Source organism: Cricetulus griseus, assembly GCF_003668045.3.
Source record: "Cricetulus griseus strain 17A/GY chromosome 1 unlocalized genomic scaffold, alternate assembly CriGri-PICRH-1.0 chr1_1, whole genome shotgun sequence".
Lineage (NCBI taxonomy): Eukaryota > Metazoa > Chordata > Mammalia > Rodentia > Cricetidae > Cricetulus > Cricetulus griseus.
Window position 1 is genome coordinate 164002830 of NW_023276807.1, and position 22317 is coordinate 164025146.

General features: G+C 41.8%; 1 protein-coding gene across 5 annotated transcripts in view; it reads right to left on the reverse strand.

Annotated features, from left to right (window-relative positions):
- The window catches only part of Wdfy3 (WD repeat and FYVE domain containing 3), a 227702-nt gene that overhangs the window by 137943 nt on the left and 67442 nt on the right, over positions 1–22317 (reverse strand). For all 5 annotated transcript variants that reach the window (XM_035453188.1, XM_027388524.2, XM_027388521.2 and 2 more), the window contains one exon: positions 4779–4989. In XM_035453188.1, coding sequence (XP_035309079.1) covers positions 4779–4958 — 180 coding nt within the window. In that variant the 5' untranslated portion in view covers positions 4959–4989. The remainder of the gene's footprint in view (positions 1–4778; positions 4990–22317) is intronic.

Sequence of the window (22317 nt, forward strand, 5' to 3'; positions counted from 1 at the left end):
AAAAAAAAAATAAAATCAACTAATGTTTAGCACTCACTGTAGGAACTGGTGGGCCATAATGTCATACTATACCATTCATTCACCAAAAATATTTCCTGGAGAACATTCATGTACATGGCCAAACATTAGCAAACAAATAATTATCAATTTGTAGATTTAATGGAAATGATAATTTTTGCTTGTTAGTGTTCACAAAATGAGTATAATTTGTATACATTTTAATTGGTCATAATGGTATAGAAATAACATCCAATCTTTTCATTACTTGGGAATTTCCTAGGAAGGTAAGTGTAACTCTTTGGTAGAACACTTGCCCAAGCATGCCTGCCCACAACACACACATAAAAACAAACCAACAGCAAATAAAATCCATTCACTACACCAGGGATGGGGATGTAGCTCAGTAGAGCCCACACTGGATGAGTCCTACAACTATATATACACACATACATGAGGTTATTGTTGAATACTCCTTTACACCTATAAAGACATGTTACTCTGATTAGTTTAATAAAAAGCTGAATGGCCAATAGCTAGGCAGGATTTCCAGGCAGAGAAAATGCTGGGAAGAAGGGGGCAGAGTGGCCTGTTGGACTTGGGGGAAGCATGACATGTAGGAGATGAAATAACAAGCCAGAGCCATGTGACAGCAAGTAAATTAATAGAAATGGTTTAATTTAAGTTATAAGAGTTAGTTAGAAACAAGCCTAAGATATCAGCCAAGCCTTCATAATTTATAAGAAGTTTCGTGGTTTTTTGGGATTTGGCAGGTGGGATAGAGAAGGACTTGCTACATGTGGAGGAGTGGGTATATAGCTCAGTGGTAGAGCACACACTGGATTTGAGTTCTACCAACACACAGACACACAGACACACAGACACACACACACACACACACACACACTGGATTTGAGTTCTACCAACACACAGAGACACACACACACACACACACACATACACGAGAGAGAGAGAGAGAGAGAGAGAGAGAGAGAGAGAGAGAGAGAGAGAGAGACAGAGAGAGAGACAGAGACAGAGAGAGAGACAGAGAGAGACAGAGAGAGACAGAGAGAGAAACAGAGAGACAGAGAGACAGAGACAGAGAGACAGAGACAGAGAGACAGAGAGAAAGTGAGAGACAGAGAGAGAGAAAGGAAGGAGAAAGGGAGGGAGGGAGAATAGTAAACTTATGATAGTAAAACAATTCATTATAAAGAAGTTAAGGGACTGTATATACCAGCACTTCTAATCAGCTAATTAAAAACTTCCAATGTGAAAAAAACACTAATAGCTAGTTGAAGATACTTCTTTACAACAACATGGACATAAGAAAATTAAACAAAACAGTATAAACAGAATAATACTAAAGTGTCTTGGATCCACTTTGAAAACAGGCAAACAAGCACATACACAAAATGCAAATACTTCCAAGACTCATGGACCAGGACTCACTTCAGTGACTACAGGAGCTTAACTGTGAAGTGTGTGTGTATGTGTGTGTGTGTGTGTGTGTGTGTGTGTGTGTGTGTGTGTGTGTTGGGGTGGGAGGGAGATAACACAAGCATATGCCAGATATCACTTAAGAGTTCACACTGAGAGCTAAGAAGCAAGCTGGGCAGGTAGCTCAGGGTAGACCACTTGCCTAGCACACAGAAGACTGAGTTCCAACCCAAGAACTGCAACAGAAAAGCTGAAAGCAGTTCTTGCAACTGTTTTAGACAGTTATCGTTCCTTGGAAATGTCCACAGTCCAAGAGAAAACAATTATCTTAAATTAATCAGTAGCCAATAGATTATCATGAATTTTTTTAAAAAGCAACTATGAACAGAAAAACAGGAAGAGCATTCTACAACCAATTCCAATAAAATCTATGACTTTTATGAACAGGACTTGAAATGGTGCTTGCCCATAGCCAATTTAACCTCCTCTTTCAGAAATGACTGTTTTAAACACTGTCCTGCCTCTCCTCGTGCTCTTATTCTACCACCTCCTCTCGCATCATTCAAGATAAAAAGCAAAACAAGAAAATGTGTATTGACATTTTCATTCTCTCTGTGTTCTATCAAGGACACCCCAATAGATGATGGATAAGCTCACCCTTCCCATGCAACTTCCACTCCAGCTATTCTTGATTGTCTAGCAAATCCTCAATCTCCAGACACAAGGCACTTCCTACGTCCCATAGCAGGACAATCTAGACAAGACCCAGTTCTGAGCAGTCACCTCCCACATTCCCCATACTCTCAAAGCTGATCAATCGTTATTGCTTCTCCATCTCCACACTATGATTCGAAAATAGTACTTTCCTTAGGTTCGTATTCAGTGTACGTACTCTATACCTGTGTAAGGACACTTCTGCTAATGACAACAGGAATCTAAGGTCACCGAGCAAGACCTTATCCAACACTACCACTGATCTAAATTCACACCAGCAAAATCTGTTTCCTACATGAGCTCAGTGACTTTCTCCTGTCCAGAGCTTACTCATCCACCTGTAATTTGACACTATGCTCTCTCCTTTGATCTAACTTTACTGTCCTTGAAAAATTACAAATTTCTCCCTTCTTGGGTTTCTTCTTTTTTATGGGTAAGCCTGACTCTTTTAAATCTTCAAAAACAAAGCAAACCTCAGCTACATACAAAACACTAACTCTCCTTATGTGCTGGCTGAGTTTTGCCTACTTCATACAAATTATAGTCATCTATAAAGAGGACACCTCAACTAAGGAACTGCCTCCATCAGAGTGGTCACTGGGCAAGTCTGTGGGCATTTTCTTAATTAATGATTGGCATGGGAGGGCCCAGTCCACTGTGGGTGGTGCCATCCCTGGGCAGGTGGTCCTCAATTATGGAGGAAAGCAGGCTGAGCAAGCCAGTGAGCACCACTATGGTTCTTTTCTCTGTTCCTGTGTGAGTTTCTATGACTTCTCTCAATGATTGGCTGTGGTCTAGGCGTGCCATCTCTGATCAAGGAGAGCCCTTGCCATGCTGCCAGCACCTTTGCTGTCCAGACCTCCCAACTTCTTTCTTACATAAAGTCCCTAACCTCAAGTACTTTGTTATAGTAACACCAGACTAAGGCAACTTCTATCAATTTCTTTTGTTCTAATTTCTTTCAAATTAATCAAAGCCTAGTTTATTCTTTCTATGCCCTATTCACTCCTCAACTCACTGCCTAATAGTTCCACTAGACTGTCTGATTGGGTTAGCCTGGTTAGCTTCTGGGCATACCTGTGAGGGCTTCTGGTTAGCCTTTGGGCACACCTGTGAGGACTTCCGCCCCACTTTTCTACACTGGTAATTTCTAGGGTATTTTGAATATCTCAGCCTTATATATTAGCACAGACAATTAGGAGAAAAGAATAGCCTGGACAATTTCCAGAAGATACACCACAGAGAAAACGATATAAAGATGAAGAAAGACTAGTGAGCCAGAAACTTGGGAGGGAGGGGAAGAGGACAGGAGATAGAATGAGAGAGAAAAAGAGATCAAGAAGAGCTAGAGTTAGGGGAAGATGGAAGGAGGGACACAGGGACACACATTAGGGGGATGGGGCACACAGAGATGGAGTCAGGAGGAGGAAGGAATGGAAAGAGAGGGAGAGGGAAAAGGGGGAAAAGCCATACACAGGGACAAGGAGAAAAGGGAGAGAAAGAGAAGGGTAAGGATGGAGGTGAAAGTCAGAAACTAAAAATGATTATGACATCAGGGAACAAGTCTAAACTACTGAAGGAACAAATGTGGCACACCCCAAGATTCACCTTTGTGTTACTTGGACCCTTCAGCCAGTGGCCAGTCACTGAGAACAGATAAGCCACAACTACATGGAGATGGGGAGAGTCTGTGGAGTGTGAGGCAGGGGAATTGCCTATGTGGTGGTTGGGAGGAGCAGCAAGCAAATTCTCACTTGTCAATAGGAAGTCAGTCAGAAAGGCACAGTGGGGAAAGAGCAGTCAAAGCTCTGGATTAAGTACTTATGTGGCAGCGCATTTGGGACAGCAGCAGGATCTCCAAGACTGGAGCTTCTAAACCTGTCTTAAGGCTACACACTGCAAACCTTTGGTCAATACCAAAAAGCCATTTTAAAAAGCTGCAACAATATTGTTATATGCAAGAATAGAAATACATAAAAGCACAGGGTTTCCTTGCATTCACTGTAGCCAATAACTACCTGCTTACAGGGACTGTCAGAAAGTCGATTGACAACGCCAACTGTGATGCCTTTTTTTTTTCTCTGTGATGGACTCACAAGTAGCCCTGGCAGGCTAAATGCAACTCACTCTGTAGACCAAGCTGGCCTGGAACCCAGAGATGTGCCCACCTCTGCCTCCTGAGTGCCGAGGTTAAAGGCTGAACTACTGTGCCCATATGTGATGACTTGAAAGCATACAAAGGGCTTGGCGATCGCACAACAGAATAACACAATGACAACTGATAGTCTTCCCTCTTCTAAACAGTGAGCTAGCACTTCCCATTCCTACGGCAGGGTTGAAGAGGCCTAGTCAGCACAATGTACTTTGCTAGTTTTCAACCTCTCTCACTACAGAAATGAAGAGAGAAGCAAAAGTTTTGGAGATGTGGGTGTCATTGTAGTCCAGGCTGGCCTCAAATCTGCAATCTTCTCAGTCTCCCAGGTGTGAATGCAGTGTGTGCTCACCTGGCCAACTGCAAATTAAAAAACAAAATGCATGCCGTCATCCACCTGTCACTTTCCAACAACCTTAAGATTTCCTTGGTACCAGCAGTCCTGGAAGCACTGCATTCAGCCAGTTGGACTCACCCTGTTAAACACCGGCAGCATCATGTACAACTTTTCTTCCTGCTCTTTCTGGGTCATGTGTCTTGGAGGATGGCACAGCTCGGTGAAGAGCCGGCGGAGGTGCATCAGGCCCAAGGCGTTGTCCTGTGGACTGCACTCCTCCTGCCGAGGCCGCCCCATGATCCTCTTCACCATGTTCATCTTGGCTGGTGGGTGACACACACTTCTGTTTCTGTAAGAAAATGTCAAGACACAAACAGTCAGCATGTCCCCGCCTTGTCTCGGTCAGGTGAGCCTGAGAGAACTTTAAACAGTCCTAAGACTGCCCAGTGTCTGTCTGCTTCTTCCAGTGCAGAGCTATGCCTAATAAACCTCCCAGAACAGCCCTATGCAACTTCAACCTCCTACTGGCTCCCAGTTTATAAAGGATATAATGGGGCAAGTAAAAAATGCTTGCCATTCATTTAACATTAAGTTCAAATCGTAAGGAAGCGATCAGAAACCTTACTACTATGAAGCTTAACAGTCAAGCAAATGTAAAAGGAACAGCCAGAAGTGACCCCTAACCTCAAAACATCTACAACAAGGCAGAACAAAGCAGACTCCACAAATTTCCTAGTTTTAACTTTAAAGCACTTTGATGGGAAGGATTTTGAGCATGTGATGAATGACATGTTAATTTGAAAATATATAAATTACATGGAACGATATCCCTTACATATAAATATAAAGATTGATCACAGAACTAAAAACCACTTTGTTGAACTGTGGTTGGAAACCTTTGCTACGTCTTGTGAATTCATTACAGTGATGGACATTTAGCAAAGAAGCCCGTGGACTGAATGTGGTATAAATGTCGCGTATTTTGGGTGACCATATATGAGTATAAACTGTACAGTTATGTAAAATGCATCCCTTGCTGGACCTGCAGTCAGTAAACTAACCACTGGGTTCAAGGACACATGGAATCAATCACATGTTCAGAAACTGTTAACAACCATTTGGTTACTTCTGACTGTGCCGGGAATTAGCTAATCTCAGACACAAAAACAGGAAATCTAACAAAGGACCAGGAAGGCAGGGAGAACATTATGGATAAGGGCATTCTGAATGAAAAGCAAGTTTATTTTCAGTCTGTTAGCAAAGTAGCCATGGCTTGCTTTTATTTTTGCTATGTGGTTCATACATTACTATACTACCTCTCAAGAAATTAAAGGTCATGTTTAAGTGGGGATCTCACCTACTACAGGTCACTGACCTTGAGAAAGAGGACCTAAAGCATGTTGTCCTTAAGGATTCTGTGCAGGCTTACACCTGCACAGTCTATCTCCCCTAAGGCACGAAGCCCTGAGGGGCATCTCCCAGATAAAGGGTGCCTCCCAGATGAAGGGACACCTCACAGATGAGAGGTACCTCCCAGATGAAGGGACACACCTCCCAGATGATGGGGCACTTCCCAGATGAGGAGCACCTCACTGATGAAAGGGCACCTCACAGAAGAGGGTTACCTCCCAGATGAGGGACAGCATGCTACCTAGAAATATGCTTCCCTTGGTGTTTGGCATATGGGTGTATGGAGTGGTTACTGTGATAATATATCCTCAAGAGCCCCACTGTAACAAAGAATGCTTGGACATACAGACAGAGCGCCAAAAACATTTAACTACATATTAACAAACAAAACTGAGCCTAGTATCAAGGCTGTCCAACATATTCATTTTTGGAAACTACAACTCAAGTTTGCCAAATGTTAATAAAAGGATTTCAGCAAATATATTCAAGAAGTCTATTAATGTGCTAGTATTTTACAGTCCCAAAAATCTCTAAATCACAAATAAAATTGGAAGTGATGAGTAAGCATTGCACACAGAGCTGCTCACACTACCTGAAACTCCAGTCCAGGGGGTCTGATGCCCTCTTCTGGCCTCTGGAGGCACCTGTACACACATGGTCCACATAAAATCACACAGAAGTACACATACATACACAGAAAGATAAATAAATCTTATAAACAAACCACAGTGAGACTCCTGTACATCTATCCTTCTAGCAAACATTATTATACAATTCAGTGTTGCCACTATAGTAACACAGCTGTATATTAAATGTTCAGAACTTTGCAGCCTTGACCAACAACTCCTCCATTTTCTCCCAGCTCTGGTGTGCCAACCACCACCCTACTTTCTGACCCTGCTGACCTGTCATGCAACTGGCAACATGCATGACAACTTACAAAGCCACCTGAATTCACAAGTAACAATATAATCAAGGTTCATTCACATTGTTTGCATTTGAAAGGGATTATGTGTTCTCTAGGGCAGAGTAATATTCCACTGGGTATACATACTCATATCGTTCTTTTTAATCCATTTATATATTGTCTGAGCTACTGTTCTATCACTGTGAAGGGACACATGAAGAGGCAACTTATAAAAGAAGGCATTTAATTGGGAGCTTGCTTACAGTTTCATGTAAGCAAGTGTTAGTCCATAATCACCATGACAGGGAGCGCAGCAACAGGCAGGGATAGCAGTACGTAAGAGCTCCTCTAATCCACTAGATGGAAGCTCAGAGAGAAAGAGACAGACAGACAGACACTGACTGGGCCTGGCGTAAGCTTTTGAAACCTCAAAGCCCATTCCCAGTGGTACCTCCTCCAACAAGGTCACACTTCTTTGTACTTCCTAAACAGTTCACCACCTGAGAATCAAACATTCACATATGGTCTATGGTGCCATTCTCATTCAAGCCTCGTCAAGAAGCATGTATGTTGTTTTCTACATCATGGCTCTTGTGAATAACTCTAAGGTAAGCATGGCATAGTCCTAATTCCAGTGTTTTAAGGAGCCTCTACACTATTTTCTGTAATGGCTATCTCAGTATACATGCCTACCAACAGTGTACAAAGGCTGTTTTTTTTCCACCTGGCCAACATCTATTATCATTTGTCTTTCAAGGTAGCAGCCAGGTTATCTAACAGGTACAGGAGCAGCTCATGGTTTGGGTTTGCATATCCCTGATGCCAGTGATTTTGAACACATTTTCATATAATCCTCACTCTCTGGAATGTCTTCTTTTGAGAATAATTCATCCAGATCATTGACTCTGTTTTTAATTGGGTTATTTAGGAATTTACTACTAAGTTGTTGGATTCTCTTGTATATTTGTGATCTTAACCTCTAACAGATACATGCGCTGCAGGCACTTCCTCCTGCCTCTCCGTTGCCTCTTCTTGCCTGTTTGCTTCCTTTGCTGTGTAGAAAGGTTCACATCTTGCAATCTCACCTGATGCTTTTGTAGACTATACTTTTGGTGTCATTCCCAACAATATTATTTCCTAAACCAACAGCAAGAAGCTTTCACTTGCTTTTCACTAGTAGCTTTTGGTTTCTAGTTGGAGCTATTTTGACTTGGTTTTTTACAAATATCCTGTAAAGTAAGAGTCTAATTTCATTTTTCTGCATTTGGATGCTGTACCTGGTGGTTTTGTGTCAACTTGACACAGCTAGAGTCATCAGAGGAAAGAGCCTCGGTTAAGTAAATGCCTCCATGAGATCCAACTATGAGGCATTTTCTCATTTAGTGATTAATGGGGGTGGGGGCAGTACATGGTGGGTGGTACCATTCCTGGGCTACTGGTCCTGGATTAAGAAAGAAGGTTTAGCAAGCCAGGGGAAGCAAGCAAGTAAGCAGCATCCTTCCATGGCCTCTGCATCAGTGCCTGCCTCCAGGTTGGTGCCAGTTTGAGTTCTTATCCTGACTTCTACCTTAAGACAGGCACCCAGTCCCCCCACACACACTTATTATTATAGGGGTTGTCTTTGCCCATTTTGTCTTCTTGGTCCATTTGCTGAGGGGAGCTTTCTATAAATCCATGGACTTCTTGCTCTCCATTCTGCACTTCTATTCCACTGATCTAAATGTTAAAGCAACTATAGATGTGGTGATGGAAACTTAAGATTTTTGTATTCTTTTTACTTCAGTTAAGTACAGATCTTGTCATGTTGAACAATAGCCTCCAAATTCCAGCCTGATTCAACTTTTAAGTGTATGCCATCACCCATCTGTACAGTGTAGACTTCCACTGTGTGCTGTCACCCTCACTTGGCATTGCTGCTATTTATTTGGGTTGTTTATTCATTTCTTGTTTTTGTGAAGAATGCCATTAGGCTAGGGACTAAACTGATTCTATTGGTGTGTAATTGTTACATTAATTCAACTAATCCATGAATATGGAATCTGCTTTTACCTTGTCTTCTCTACCTCCCATTAGGGTTTAATGATTTTCAGTGTACAAATATTTGATTTATTTAAGTGTGGTGCTATGAATTGTAGCATTTTTGCTGCTGCTGGGATTGTTTTCTCTAATGAATTCCACTAAGAGTCAATGAATCACTCATATTACTACAGTGGGCAAAATAATGCTGAAGGGGAATCCATCCAGCCTTTTAGCTCTCACTCATGTTCTGATCACCGGCTTGCCATTAGTGCATTCATTTTAGAGTAAACAATTTTGGAAACTGTGGGCTGAATGTTTATTTAGCATGAAGGAATGGTCAGAATCTGAAACGTCCATAGGGATACATTAATAAATTTTCACTTAGCTAAATTAAAAATAAGGCTACAACAGTAGTGTATAATTCTTACCCCAGCACCCAGAGGCTGGGACAAGAGGATCCTGACAAAAACCACTGGTTTCTCTTCATGCTGAGAAACCCAGGAACCTACATAGCACCATGGGAGGTTAAAACTCTTAAACCCCTGGATCTGAGTTTCTTTCACCTGTGACATCTTTCCTCATGGCCTTTTGGTAAAACACAAGTGACATCATTTGGTCATAAAACTTCATTTCTTTTTACAAGTGTAAAAATTGTTTTATCGCCGGGCAGTGGTGGCACACGCCTTTAATCCCAGCACTTGGGAGGCAGAGGCAGGCGGATCTCCATGAGTTTCAGACCAGCCTGTTCTACAAGAGCTAGTTCCAGGAGAGCCTCCAAAGCCACAGAGAAACCCTGCCTCAACGGCTCCCCCCAAAGTTGTTTTATCAAGTAAAAATCATTTAATTAACTAAAAAGTAATATAAATCCTTAAGAATGTTAGAGATTTGCAAAATGATGAAACACACATATATATATATATCTACAAAAACATATATACATATATCCCTATTAATACTACCATTAATAATAAGAGATGATATATAGACAGACAGACAGACAGACAGACAATCAATTTCCCAATGGATGTTCCAACTTGCTTTGGTTTTGGATACAGGGTCATGTACTGTGTGATCTTTTCCACTCATGACAAGCCTCCTGCCTGAACCTCCTAAGAGCTGAGATTATAGACTTGTGCCACCGAGTCCAAATAAAGAACAGAACTATAAAGCAAAAGATTAGAGAAATATGCAAGATACACAATGGGAGGATAAACTATGGAATTATATTTTGGGAGGAATATTAACAGGTTTTTTTTATTATGAAGATTGTGTTTAATAGGCTTTCCAACAGAAATCCTATTTTTTTTCCCCACAAGAAAGTGGTGTTTGTATTGCCAACCGGAGGTTATTTGAATATCAGTGGATAATGTCCTATAATCCAGACAGCATTCCCTAATCTAACCTTTTATGTTAATGCCTGAAAAACGACTTTATACTTCCCCTCCCACAATCCTTTAAAAGGATTTTCATGAATTAAATTACAGAGGCACACAGACCAAGTGAATATACGTGTGTAGTTGCCAGCTACTTCCCAGAGACTTGGCTAAGTCACCCTTCATCTTATGAGAAAGAGATGCAGCTTCATCAAGGAACTGCAGTCCTTGGGCACTTCCTCCTTTTGATTTTTCTAGAAAAAAAAAGGAAGTCCAGATTTTTTCTTACACGTGAAGAGTAAAGGGTAAAACTTCTAGAGGGTGCTACAAGCTACAGGTAAGCCTGCAATTGAACATGTGAATTAGAAAACAACTACAGATATAGCAGAACCATGCCATTACAATTCAGTATTGGTCCCTAGCATGGAAGAGATCCAATGGCTAGTACTATTGTCATTGTTCAGATTAGATTAAATGTTTTTATTTTATGTATTTTTATTTTATTTGCATTGGTGTTTTGCTTGCATGTATGTCTGTCTGTGTGAGGGTGTCAGAGCTTGGAGTTAATGACAGCTGTCAGCTGCCATGTGGGTGCTGGGAACTGAACCCAGGTCCTATGGAAGAGCAGTTAATGCTCTTAAATTCTGAGCCATCTCTCCAGCTCCTAGATTAAATTCTTAAGGTCATGGTAGTTACACCTTGAATCCTAGCAGTCTGGAGGCATAAGGCGGTGGATCTTTGTGAGTTCAAGGCTACCCAGGACATCAAAGCCTAGATAGTGAGGCTGGTTAAGTAGCAGTAATAACAACAATAATAAATCAAATTCCTACCTTCTAAAGAATAAACATTTTGTCTTTCAATGACAGTCCTCAGAGTTTAGGCCAATGTAAGATGTTCTAAAACTGTCTCCTTTATAGAACAAAATATTTAAGACTGATTCCCTAATATTCTCCAAGCTAAACTCATCATACCTTCAATTCTTTAAACATCTTTTAAGTGAGAAAACATACAAGAGAAACTCAGAACCACCTGTGAGCACTCAGCTATGGCAGACAGCTCTGAGCAGATACTGTAGGCATCTCCAAGCTAGCATCCTCAACATACTTTGGCAAAATCTCCAGGTTAGCAACCTCGACAACCCCCAGCTAGGGCTCCCACTGAGATTTTGCTGTCAGGATAACCATTACTGATGGACACCACAGAGGGACATTACCTTAATAGAGGTTAGTTAGAATTACTAATTAGTATAATTCAATTACACGATGAAATAAATAAATAAATCCTTGTCAGACCTACAATTACTAGCATTCTCTGAAAGCAAGTGTTTATATATTGTTTAAAAGACGTGCAAAGAATTTTTACAGCACAGTGTGTCTATAGTCCTGGCTGCCTTCTGCTGGAGTCCAGGCTAATCTGTTCAGCTGTAACCCTTCTGCATTCTCATCTCAGATAATTTCCCAGAATCCACACCTGGATCAGATCAACCATGCTATTTCCCCATTAATAGTTTCTGCTTGTGGGCTAAGGTAGAGAAAATTCCAGGACCCGGGAGGCAGAGGCACACAGATTTCTGTGAAGCCAGTCTGATCTACATAGTTTCAGGCTTCCCAGGGTTACATAGGAAGAGTCTGTCTCAAAAAAAGTATTTTTGTGATTTCTTTTTCTTTCTATTTATTAAAAATATATTTCTAAACAAAGGTGTATATGTAAATAAAATATTAGTGGTAAGTGTTAGATTTCTGCTTAAATTAGAAATTCAAGAGAGATGGACATGGACTATGGAGATCACATTATCCAGTTTATTATATGGGGCAGAAGAGCAAGATGGGGAGAGAAAGAGAGAAATGGAAGAACAGACCAGGGCAGAGAGAGAGAGAGAGAGAGAGAGAGAGAGAGAGAGAGAGAGAGAGAGAGAGAGAGAGAGAGAAGTCAACCACAGGAAAGGGGGAGAGAGGAGAATAATGCTGTGGATTTATAAGGGGGAGCTCAAGCATGCTCACTGAGTCTCTACGAAGCCCCGTAATGAGTGACCTAGCCATGATGTGGCCATGCCACACAGGGCCCTTTAAGCTGCCTAGGTAGCTGCCTGAACCTCTCAGCAAGTATAAAGAGAAATGATTATAACAGAGAGTAAATTCTTTTTTTAAAAAGACAAATTCATAAGTAAAAATACCACAGAGTTATGACATAGAAAACAAGCAGGGACAGGTCTAAAAGAAATATTAAAAAATAAAGACAAAAACATATAAGTAAATAAATAGGCAGAAAATATTTTAGATTGTCTAATCAAGTCTTAGCAACTAGATTATCTATGGAATTCTTTTAATTAAAAACCCTAGACTTAAACCTAGTGGTGTTGGTGCACGCCTTTAATCCCAGCACTCAGGAGGGAGAAGCAGGTGGATTTCTGTGAGTTCAAGGCCAGCAAGGTCTACAGTGAGTTCCAAGACAGCCAGGGCTATTACACAGAGAAACCCTGTCTCAAAGAACAAACAGAAACCCACAACAAACATAACAAACCAGAAAGATAGAGCACCATGTCTATATGACAAATATTTAGTCATTAATTTGACAAAAACCAATAAAAAAACTACATACTTAGGACAAACACATCGATTTAAATTTAAGCCAATTGTCTTGGTTAGAGCAATCTGATAGTTCTATGATTAGTTTCTCAGCTGGTATTACATCTTCAAGGATGCTACTCTAGAAATACTAAGTCAAAAAGATACCAGCCAAGGTGCAATCTGTTTTTATGCCCTTTGGGTTATCATGACTTTTAGTAGGGCCTCCATAGCAATCCAGGCCAGAGAGGACTGCTGTTCTTGGCTTATAGGCACACACCACCACATGAAGTGAATGGTTTGTAACAGTAAGGTGTGGTGTGCCCCATACTAAAATTTACAATTGTTAATTATTAGAGTGTGGAGAACTGGTGGCAAAAAAACAATTAAAGAAAAAGCCAAACTGAAGTTTATCCTAACAGAAAGTTAGGATTCTTGCCTTTACAGCGGAAACGACTGAATAAACAGGAAAGATTCTGGACTGAGACCACTGGGGTGAAATCTGTTTCATATCAGAGGCCTGTGGAACCAAGAATGGGTGCAAACCTCACTGTGACGAGCAGCTGTGACAAGTGAGCTTCCATAAGAGCAGCCAGCAGAAAGGGAGAGGTCCAGGTGTGTGGTATCAGGACCAGCATACAAAAAATGCCCAGGTTTCAACCCAGGAGTCTCACTCTGGAGTTGGAAGATCTGGGGTTTGCCTTTGGCAAAGGGTTGGAAGACTTTAGGTTGGAAAAGGTACTGCCCAGAGCCTTCTCTGGCCATAGGGAATGGCCATTCCCCAACCCTAGAAAGTAAAGGTAAATACAGAGTTCCAAGTTAAAATGTGAGAAGGGAAGATAAAGGCAACCAACAGAGGAAAGTTATAACCATAACAGACACTGATGTCACCACAACTGCACAACTGAAGTAGCTTGGATCATTGCTGCCTGATCAGTAACATGCCTATAATCCCAGCACTAATGGGCAAAGGCACGGGGAACCCCAAGGAGCTAGAGGCCACTCTGATCTACCTGGATACAGGTAGTAAGAGCTACACAATGAGACCCTGATTTTTAAAAAAACAAACAACAACAAGAGAGAGAGATGGCAAAAGGCATAGCATGCAAACTCCAATCAAAAGGAAAAATGGAGAAACTAGATTAATTTCATGCATTGCCACCATTAGAACATGGGATAGAAAGTGTCCATAGGAAAAGGGACAGTCCACACCAGCAGGAGTAGTTCATTACACATTAATGAGTGAAAGTTAGCAACAGTCGGAAACCTCAAATCCTTAGACATTACTGGATAGATCAAACCCTATCAGATTTACCTTTCTTTTCTCCTGTTGCAAGCCTTCAATCCCAGCATTCCAAATGTAGAGGGCAGAGTCAAGAATTAAGGAGAAAGCCCTCTGAATGTGGGTGCCAGCTAGGGGGCCAAGACAGTCTATGGGACCTCTAACAGTGGAGCCAGTCTTTAACCCTGGAGCACAAATGGTCTTTGGGAGCCCATTCACTATGGAGGGATACTATTGCAGCCCAGATACAGCAAGGAGGGCCTAAGCCCTCCCCCAAATGATATGGCAGACTTTGAAGGTCCCTCGTGGAGGGCCTCACTATCCCTGGGGAGGAGTTGGGGGATGGGTGGGGGTTGGTGGGGAAAATAGAATGGGAGGGTGAGGGAATGGGGGGGGTGGATATGTAAATATGAGTAGTAATTAAAGAATTTAAATAAAAATTAAAAAAAAAGAATTAAAGAGAGAAATTTCAAGCTGAGTTAGCAAGATGGTGGAGCACTTGCCCAGCAAGCACAAGGCCCTGAATTTGTTCTACACTTCTAAGATAAGCACAAGAAGTCAGCACAGACTAGCAAGCAACTGGAACCATTTTGGGTATTTATGAAACACTCTCCAACAACGCGCCTTCTTCTCACATCCACACCAAACATTCACCAAGGCAGACCTCACTCTAGGCAATAAACACAGGCCATGGAGGTTAAAGTCACAGAGACCACACACAGTAAACTCAAAGACCACGATAGAATTAAGCAAATCACTGAGGGAAAAGCAAAAATATTGGAAATCAAATACCATGCACACTAGTCAAGAATTGCTGAGAGACATTTTTACTTTAGACAAAGCTCAGTGGTAGAGCACTTGCCTGACAAATACAAGGCCCTGGGTCTGATCCCCCTCCCTCCAAACAACACATAAACTAAGCATGGTGGCTGTCACACATCTGTAATCACAGCCCTTAGAAGTGAGTAACAGCAAGATTAGAAATTCAAGTCATCCTCTACTACACAGAGAGCTTGATGCTAACCTGGGCTACAAGACACCCTGTCTCCAAAGCCAAACCGAAAGTTGGGCAGAGTGGTTTATACCTGAAAGTCCAGCACTCCTGAGATTGAGCCCATGTCTCAGGTCAGCCCGGGCTATGTGGTGAGCTCCTGTCTCAAAACGAACAAACACACAAACAAAAAACGCAAAACACAAAGAAAGAAAGAAAAAAAGGCAATCAAAAAAAACCAAAGCCTAGTTCTTTGAACTCATCAATAAAATTAAACTACACCTCACACTACAGGGCTAGTATCCTGTCTTAACAGCGTCGTTCAAGGCTCCCAAACTACTTTGTGAACAGCAAAGCAGACACCACAACATGTGAGTTTTTCTCTATTCCTGAGACTACATTAAAGCAACTCAACCTAATACCTAAGTTCTCAGACTCCCTGGTCTCATTTATCCCTGCGCCTCAACTCTCAGCAGCGCCTAGTCCTAATTCTCCAGGAAAGAAGGCCTGACCCAGCCTTGCCGATACTTTCAGTGTTCCTTGTTTGGGGTGATGCTGGTTTTTCTTCCAAGAAGGCACCCTCCTCAGCTTTGCCTCCAAGCCTTGAGGTTACCATCTCAGGGCTAAGTGGTCCTCAAGAGTCCAGGCAGCTTTACCCCACAGGCAAGGTTTCCTTATAGCCAGACTTAAGGAAATGCTGTCTTGAGTGTGGAGGAAAATTCTGGGAAAAAAGACACACCCACTTGACCCTAGGAGGACTATACCTTCAGTGATGGTGTAGAGGTTGGTATGATGCAAGGTGAGAGTTCAAGGCCTAATTACAAGCTATCTTGAGCTATCCTGACCTTACTAGCCATGTTAAGTAAATCTTTGGAATGTACAAACCACTAACTTCACCAATCAAAAGGCTCCGAATGCCATCAGACAGCCCCCAGGCTACTGCAGGGATCCCTCCCTTCCCTGGAGCTCCTGCTTAAGTTCACAGCAATACTAAGTGCCTGGCTTACAAGGCTTTGTGCTGTTATGTTCTGTTACTATGCTACCACTTTGGAATATGGAATTTGGAGAAACCAGAATCTGTGTTCCCAGGCTATGGTTACTCAAATGGGGCTCCAGGATAAACTGTCACAGGCAGGGCTGTAGAGCAAGCAACAATTATTATTATTATTATCTACTTAAGACACGTTTACAAATGAATGGGTTTACCCTCACTAATCTAATCATTTCTTCAGTGGTGGGAACCAAATTGTATTCAGGTTTGTATCCTGAATTCAGTCTGTCTATGACAGACAAATACATTAAAAGATAAACAAAATGTCACTTGCTTACTAAGTAGCAAAACCAGATTTTTCTCTCAATTTATTCTGATCTCTCTGAATAGGCCAGACTCACTATTCCTCAAAGAGTTAAATACTATAGCATGTAATTTTTTAAAGCTTGTCATTTATGTATCCTACTTAACAAATGGAAATCCTTCACAAACCCTTGAATTGTCTCCAGAACAAGAGCTGTGTTACACATTTGTCTAAGTTGAGAAGGTATGGATTTGCTTAAAGACAACGTCTTGCTATCTAGTCATCAGTATCCCTCGCTGGTCTAGGAATTCCTTCACATCTGACTGAGGTCTCCAATTCTTAGCCTCTGTGGAGAGTCTAGTGCATGGTGCAAGTGAAGACTTGAGTGTACGAGTGATTGCTGCTGCTGTGCAGGTGAGGAGCCACTTCATGGGTCCCTACTCTGTGGCCCCTGTACAGCTGGGACACATCACACCCCAGGACTCCAACCCCATCCAGCCATACCAGCTCCTCGGTGCTCACTAATGGGCTTTAAATCTCAGCTCAGCTGCCCCTCTTTGGAGAAAGCATCCCCAACCCCACAACTTCACAGGCAATCACTCTTTTTTGTTCCCGTAGTATAGTGTAATTGCTATTTTTCTAACACCAGACCAAAAAAAAAAAAAAAAAAAAAAAAAAAAAACTATATGGTACAGAAGACAAAGGTAGTGTCCTGCTCAACTTTTCTTGCCCAACACCTGATAATGCATGGTAAATAAGAAACAGGCAAAGGTGCATATCTTTAATCCCAACACTCAGGAGGCAGTCAGGTGGATCTCTTGAGTTTTGAGGTCAGCCTAGTCTATATAGCTAGTTCCAGGATAACACAGTAAGACAGACCCTGCCAGAGAGAGAGAGGGAGAGATAGACAGACAGACAGACAGAGAGAGTGCTTGACGCATAAGAAATAGATGATCAATATAGTTGAGATGAACAAACTAAAGGTATCTCCAGGCAAAGATAACTGAAGGTGATTTAATTTAATGAGTCAGAGGGCCAAGCACAGTAATGCACTCCTATGATCTCAGAGCTCGGGAAGCAGAGACAGGAGGATCTCAAATTGGAGGCCAACTTGGGCTACATTACAAGACCCTGATAGATCTGCAGTGTCAGCACTCGAGAGGCTGAGGCAGGAGGATTACAAGATCCAGCCAGCCTGAGATAAGGTAAGACCCCAAACTCAAAAATCAAAACAAAGAAAAATAAATTTGGAGGCCTGGGGATATAGCGCAGTAGCTGAGTATTTGCCTAGTATGTCTAAGACCCTTAGCTTAATCCTCAGCCCTGTTAAAGCAATGGTAATCCCACCATCTGTGGGATGGAGAAAGAAGAAATGTAAGCTCAAGGCCAGCCTGCACTATACAGTGAGTCCCTGCTACTCACCTAAATTACTTTCAGAGTATTTATAACTTAATGCAAAAATCAATGTCCTCCTGTCTGTTTTAGCAAAAATGGAATTACCCAGGTTACTCATGTGACTTTGATCTCAGACTTCCTTAAAATATGTCTGCCCATTATGCACAGAGTTCCAATAAAGAAGACACTAACCATTGACACAATGTGTTGCAGTCAGTGCGGTTGAATCCCAGCCACAAGGGCTTTGCTGAAATTGAATTCCCTGAGTGTTATGTATAAAACATCACAGAAATGCCAGCTCAAATCTTCACTACACTCATGGTGTGACAACATGCCTTTCTCCAAAATTCCAAACAAGCAGTGCATACTAGTCTTAAAATTGATGAGTCAGACCACCATAATCTAGGAAAGCAGACCTCAACATCTGGATGAGTTAGACCACTATAAACTAGGGAGCGGTCCTCAACATCTGGATAAACACATGCAGCTCTCTGAACCTCTATGAATGTTGCAACCTGGGTTTTCTTTCTACACAGAGATTTTCTTTGCTCAAAATGAAACTTTAACTGCCTGACAATTTATCATGGATACTTGATTTTTCTTAATCCTAAAGCAATTTGAACACATGGCCACAGAAATATCCCAGTTACTAATTCAAAGATCCATGCCAACCCATTCTCTGCCTTTGGACCTCCTGCAAGTGCAGCTGGCACAGTCACTCACTTCCCTCTGCTTTCACCACCACAGTGTTACACACTAATGGGAAAGAAAGCTTGTTTTTAAAGAACACTGCTACATAGGCCACAATGGACTCAAAACTTATGATCCTCCTGCCACACACAATCTCCCGAGTGTTGGGGAACGGGCAACAACAAAGTAGGAAAATATTCCCTATGCTCAGTGTAAAAAAGAATGTCAAACAAAACTAGACACATACCCACAGAATCGGCTTTATCAAAATGAAAAGCCACTGCACATCCAAATCAACAAGTGAAAATTAAACTAATAACACACAAGTCACAAACTGGGGAAGGGAGACAACCTGTGACACCTAAATGAATAGAAAAGCATGAGGCCTAAACATACAAAGAGCATCTTCTAATCAATGATGACAGATAAGCAAACAACCCCCACCCCAAAAGTGATCAAAGTACAAATAACATTTCACTGAAAAAAAATGAGTAGCCCACAAATCTTAGGAAGGCTGAACAGCCTGGTTAGTCATAAATGAAATGCAAATTAATAAAAACAAGTTTACGGTGAGCCAAAATAAATGTCATCTCCACTAAACTAAAAGAGCTTCCCATTTACATAAAACAGATGGAGTCTCAGCCAAGATGTTTCTGTCATCATCCCAAGGATACCTGGTAGCTTCCCTGGCAAAGGGGACTATGCAAGGCCAGAAGTGGTGGCACATGTTTGTTTTTTTAAGAATGTATTTTGTTTTTACATTATGTAGATGAATGTTTTGCCTGCATGTATGTAACTGCACCATGTATGTACAGTACCCTTGGGGGCCAGAAGAACGTGCTGGAGCCCGTGGCACTGAAGTTATAGGCAGTTATGAGCAAGTGCTCTTACCTGCTGAGCCATCTCCCCAGCCCTGCCTGGCACAGGCATTTGATCTCAGTAGGAAGATCTCTGGGAGTTTCAGGCCAGCCTGTCTACACAACTAAATCCACCCAGCCAGGGCTGCATAATGAGAGCTGCCTCAAAAATATAAATACATAAAAAGGGCTTTGCAAATATGACGAAGCCAAGGACCCTGAGATGAGAAGAATGCTCTCTCAGATCTGAGTCAGGCTGGTGGGAGGGGCGTGAGAGGGAGAGGAGAGGAGGCTGTGGGGCAGTCAAGGAGGTGTAACCATGAGCCAGGAATGTGGTGGTCTCAGAAGCTGACAAAGGAAGAGGCTCGAATCTCCCCACCCCTGACACCTTCAGAAGGAACACAGCTCTGGACACTGGCATTTTGACACTATTAGATCAGTTTTGGACTCCTAACCTCCAGGACCAAAAGATAAAAACTGTGTTGCCATTTGCCACTTCAGATCGTGGTAACTACACAACAGTGGTAAAAGGGCACATTACCAAAACTCCAGTGTGACATTAAGCTGGTTTAGCATCCTCTAATGACGCTGAACAGTGCATGTGTGAATGATGGGAGGCGGACGGGACATAATGTGAACTAGTAATCTGGCGGTCAGTGTCCATTAGAGAAGAGAATTTGTGACTTATTACTAACGGGAATGAACAAACTACACAGAACAGAATGGGCTCATTTCAGGAGTTAAAATGCATAAAAATAGTCAGGTGAAAAATATAACATGCTACATAACACCACATTTTGAAATAAAACTTCAGAGTCTGGCATGGCTTCCTGAATCACATAGGGACATGTACTAGAACTGTTTTGTGAGGTTTTGTTTTTTGTTTTTCCAACTTAGTCTCATGTCCATGTTTTCATATCATGAAACAGATTTTGCTATTTATAAAATGAAAACTTTTGCATCACACATATCAGTTGCTATGTGTTGTGTGGGCCATTTTACCATCCCCCACCTTTCTTAGTCTGTGGACACTCCCTTCACTGGAAGGTCACAGGTGATTACAGAATTCATTGGTGGCAAATTATCTTTTCTCAAAATTATTAGAAAAAGGATATCCTTGGTTTATCACAAGCATAAAAACAGAGAACAGTTATTCTTGAAGTACTTTGCATGGAAGAAATATCTAAGGCAAATATTTGTGCAGTGAACCTCTTTCAAGGTCAGTCAAATCATATCTGGTTTACAAAGTGGGTAAATCCAAGTGTCATTTGCTTCCATGGGGCAGTTTTATTGAACTCTTATTAAAATGCAATCTTTGAGATCACAAAAGACCCTTAAGACCAGTTTATCAACCCCCCTCCCCCGTGTGTGTGTGTGTGTGTGTGTGTGTGTGTGTGTGTGTGTGTGTGTGTGTGTGTGTACAACAACTTTATAATTACAAAACAAAGCACAGAACACAATGCCTTATGTAACCTGCAAAGCTCTGCTTGAATAATGGTGCTTCCAGAATGGGAACCCTTATTAGGTAGCAGAGATGAAAGTTAAATTCAACCTGCTCACCACTCTGTTGGAAGGACACACTTTATACACCCTACCTGCATGTCTGCAGTCCATCACCTCACACCCACTTAACTGGAATTCACAGACACTGCCCCTTGCCTACTAAAGAATACAGGGCACCCCACACTAAGCCTTTCTGTGGTGATATTCTGTTTATGATCTAACAAATCAAGCTTGCCTGAAGATCAGAGTGCAAAGCTAGCCACATAGTCAGCCATAGAGGCCAGGCAGTAGTGGTGCACACCTTTAATCCCAGCACTAGAGAGGAATATAAAGCAAGAGGAGGCAGGAGCTCATTGCAGTGTCAGTGATTTTGAGGTTTGGTGGATCACCCCTTCAGTCTGAGCATTGGTAGAAGTGAGAACTCTCAAGTGGCCGCTTTGCTTCTCTGATCTTCAGTTTTAAGCCCAATATCTGCCTCTGGCTTTTTATTTTCATGCTACACCTTTCCATCAGGATGTGCTGGCAACCAACAGCAAATAACCTAGTCTGACCCACGAGGCCATTTGTCATGTATCCATGAGGCAATTTCTCAACCTACCAGGCCAGTAGTAGCATCTTGGGGTTTATGAAGGGGATTTCCAGTGAGCACATGACTACAATTACTTTAAAATATACTTCAAGTCCTATCAGTGACCTGTATACTCTGTTGGTATTGTACTTGACACCCAAGGCTTTGGTGTTTGGCACAGTATCTTACACACCAAAGATGCTGTTTATATGTAGGCAGGTGAACACAGGTGCAGAGGTTGGAGGTTAACACTGGTAGATCTGTGCAACTGTCTCTGTAGCAGAGTCCTCTGTAGCAGAGTCCTCTGTAGCAGGACCAAGCTAGAGCCCTGGTGGCTTTGTCCCTGTGCTATCTCTCCTGCTCCTTGCTTAGCTTCTTCTTGTATCAGTCTGGTCTGGTTACCATGGTTTGGCAGGGCGCTGTTTTCAGTCTAAGACTTACCTAACTCACTTGTCAAGTTTCCTGAACACTATTCCTTCTGAGCTTCCTCAAGTACAAGCTAGCAGTTATTGTGACTCTTTTAACATATATACTGGAAATACCTGATTCATGTCAGTAAGTATAATTATATAATCTTTAAATGTAATCAAATTAGATTTCTTAATTGGTTTCTTTAAATATAAAAATCCAGTGATCTAGAATTCCAGCCAGTTTCTTAGAAATATGCAGATGCTTCAGGAGGTGACCGTGCCTGATGATCAGTGTGTTTAATCCCTGGGACTACATGGTAAAAAGAGAGAATGGGCTCCCATAGGCTGTCCTCTGACCTATATGCACACACAAATAAATAAAATGTGATAAAACTTAAGTAACTACACGGATA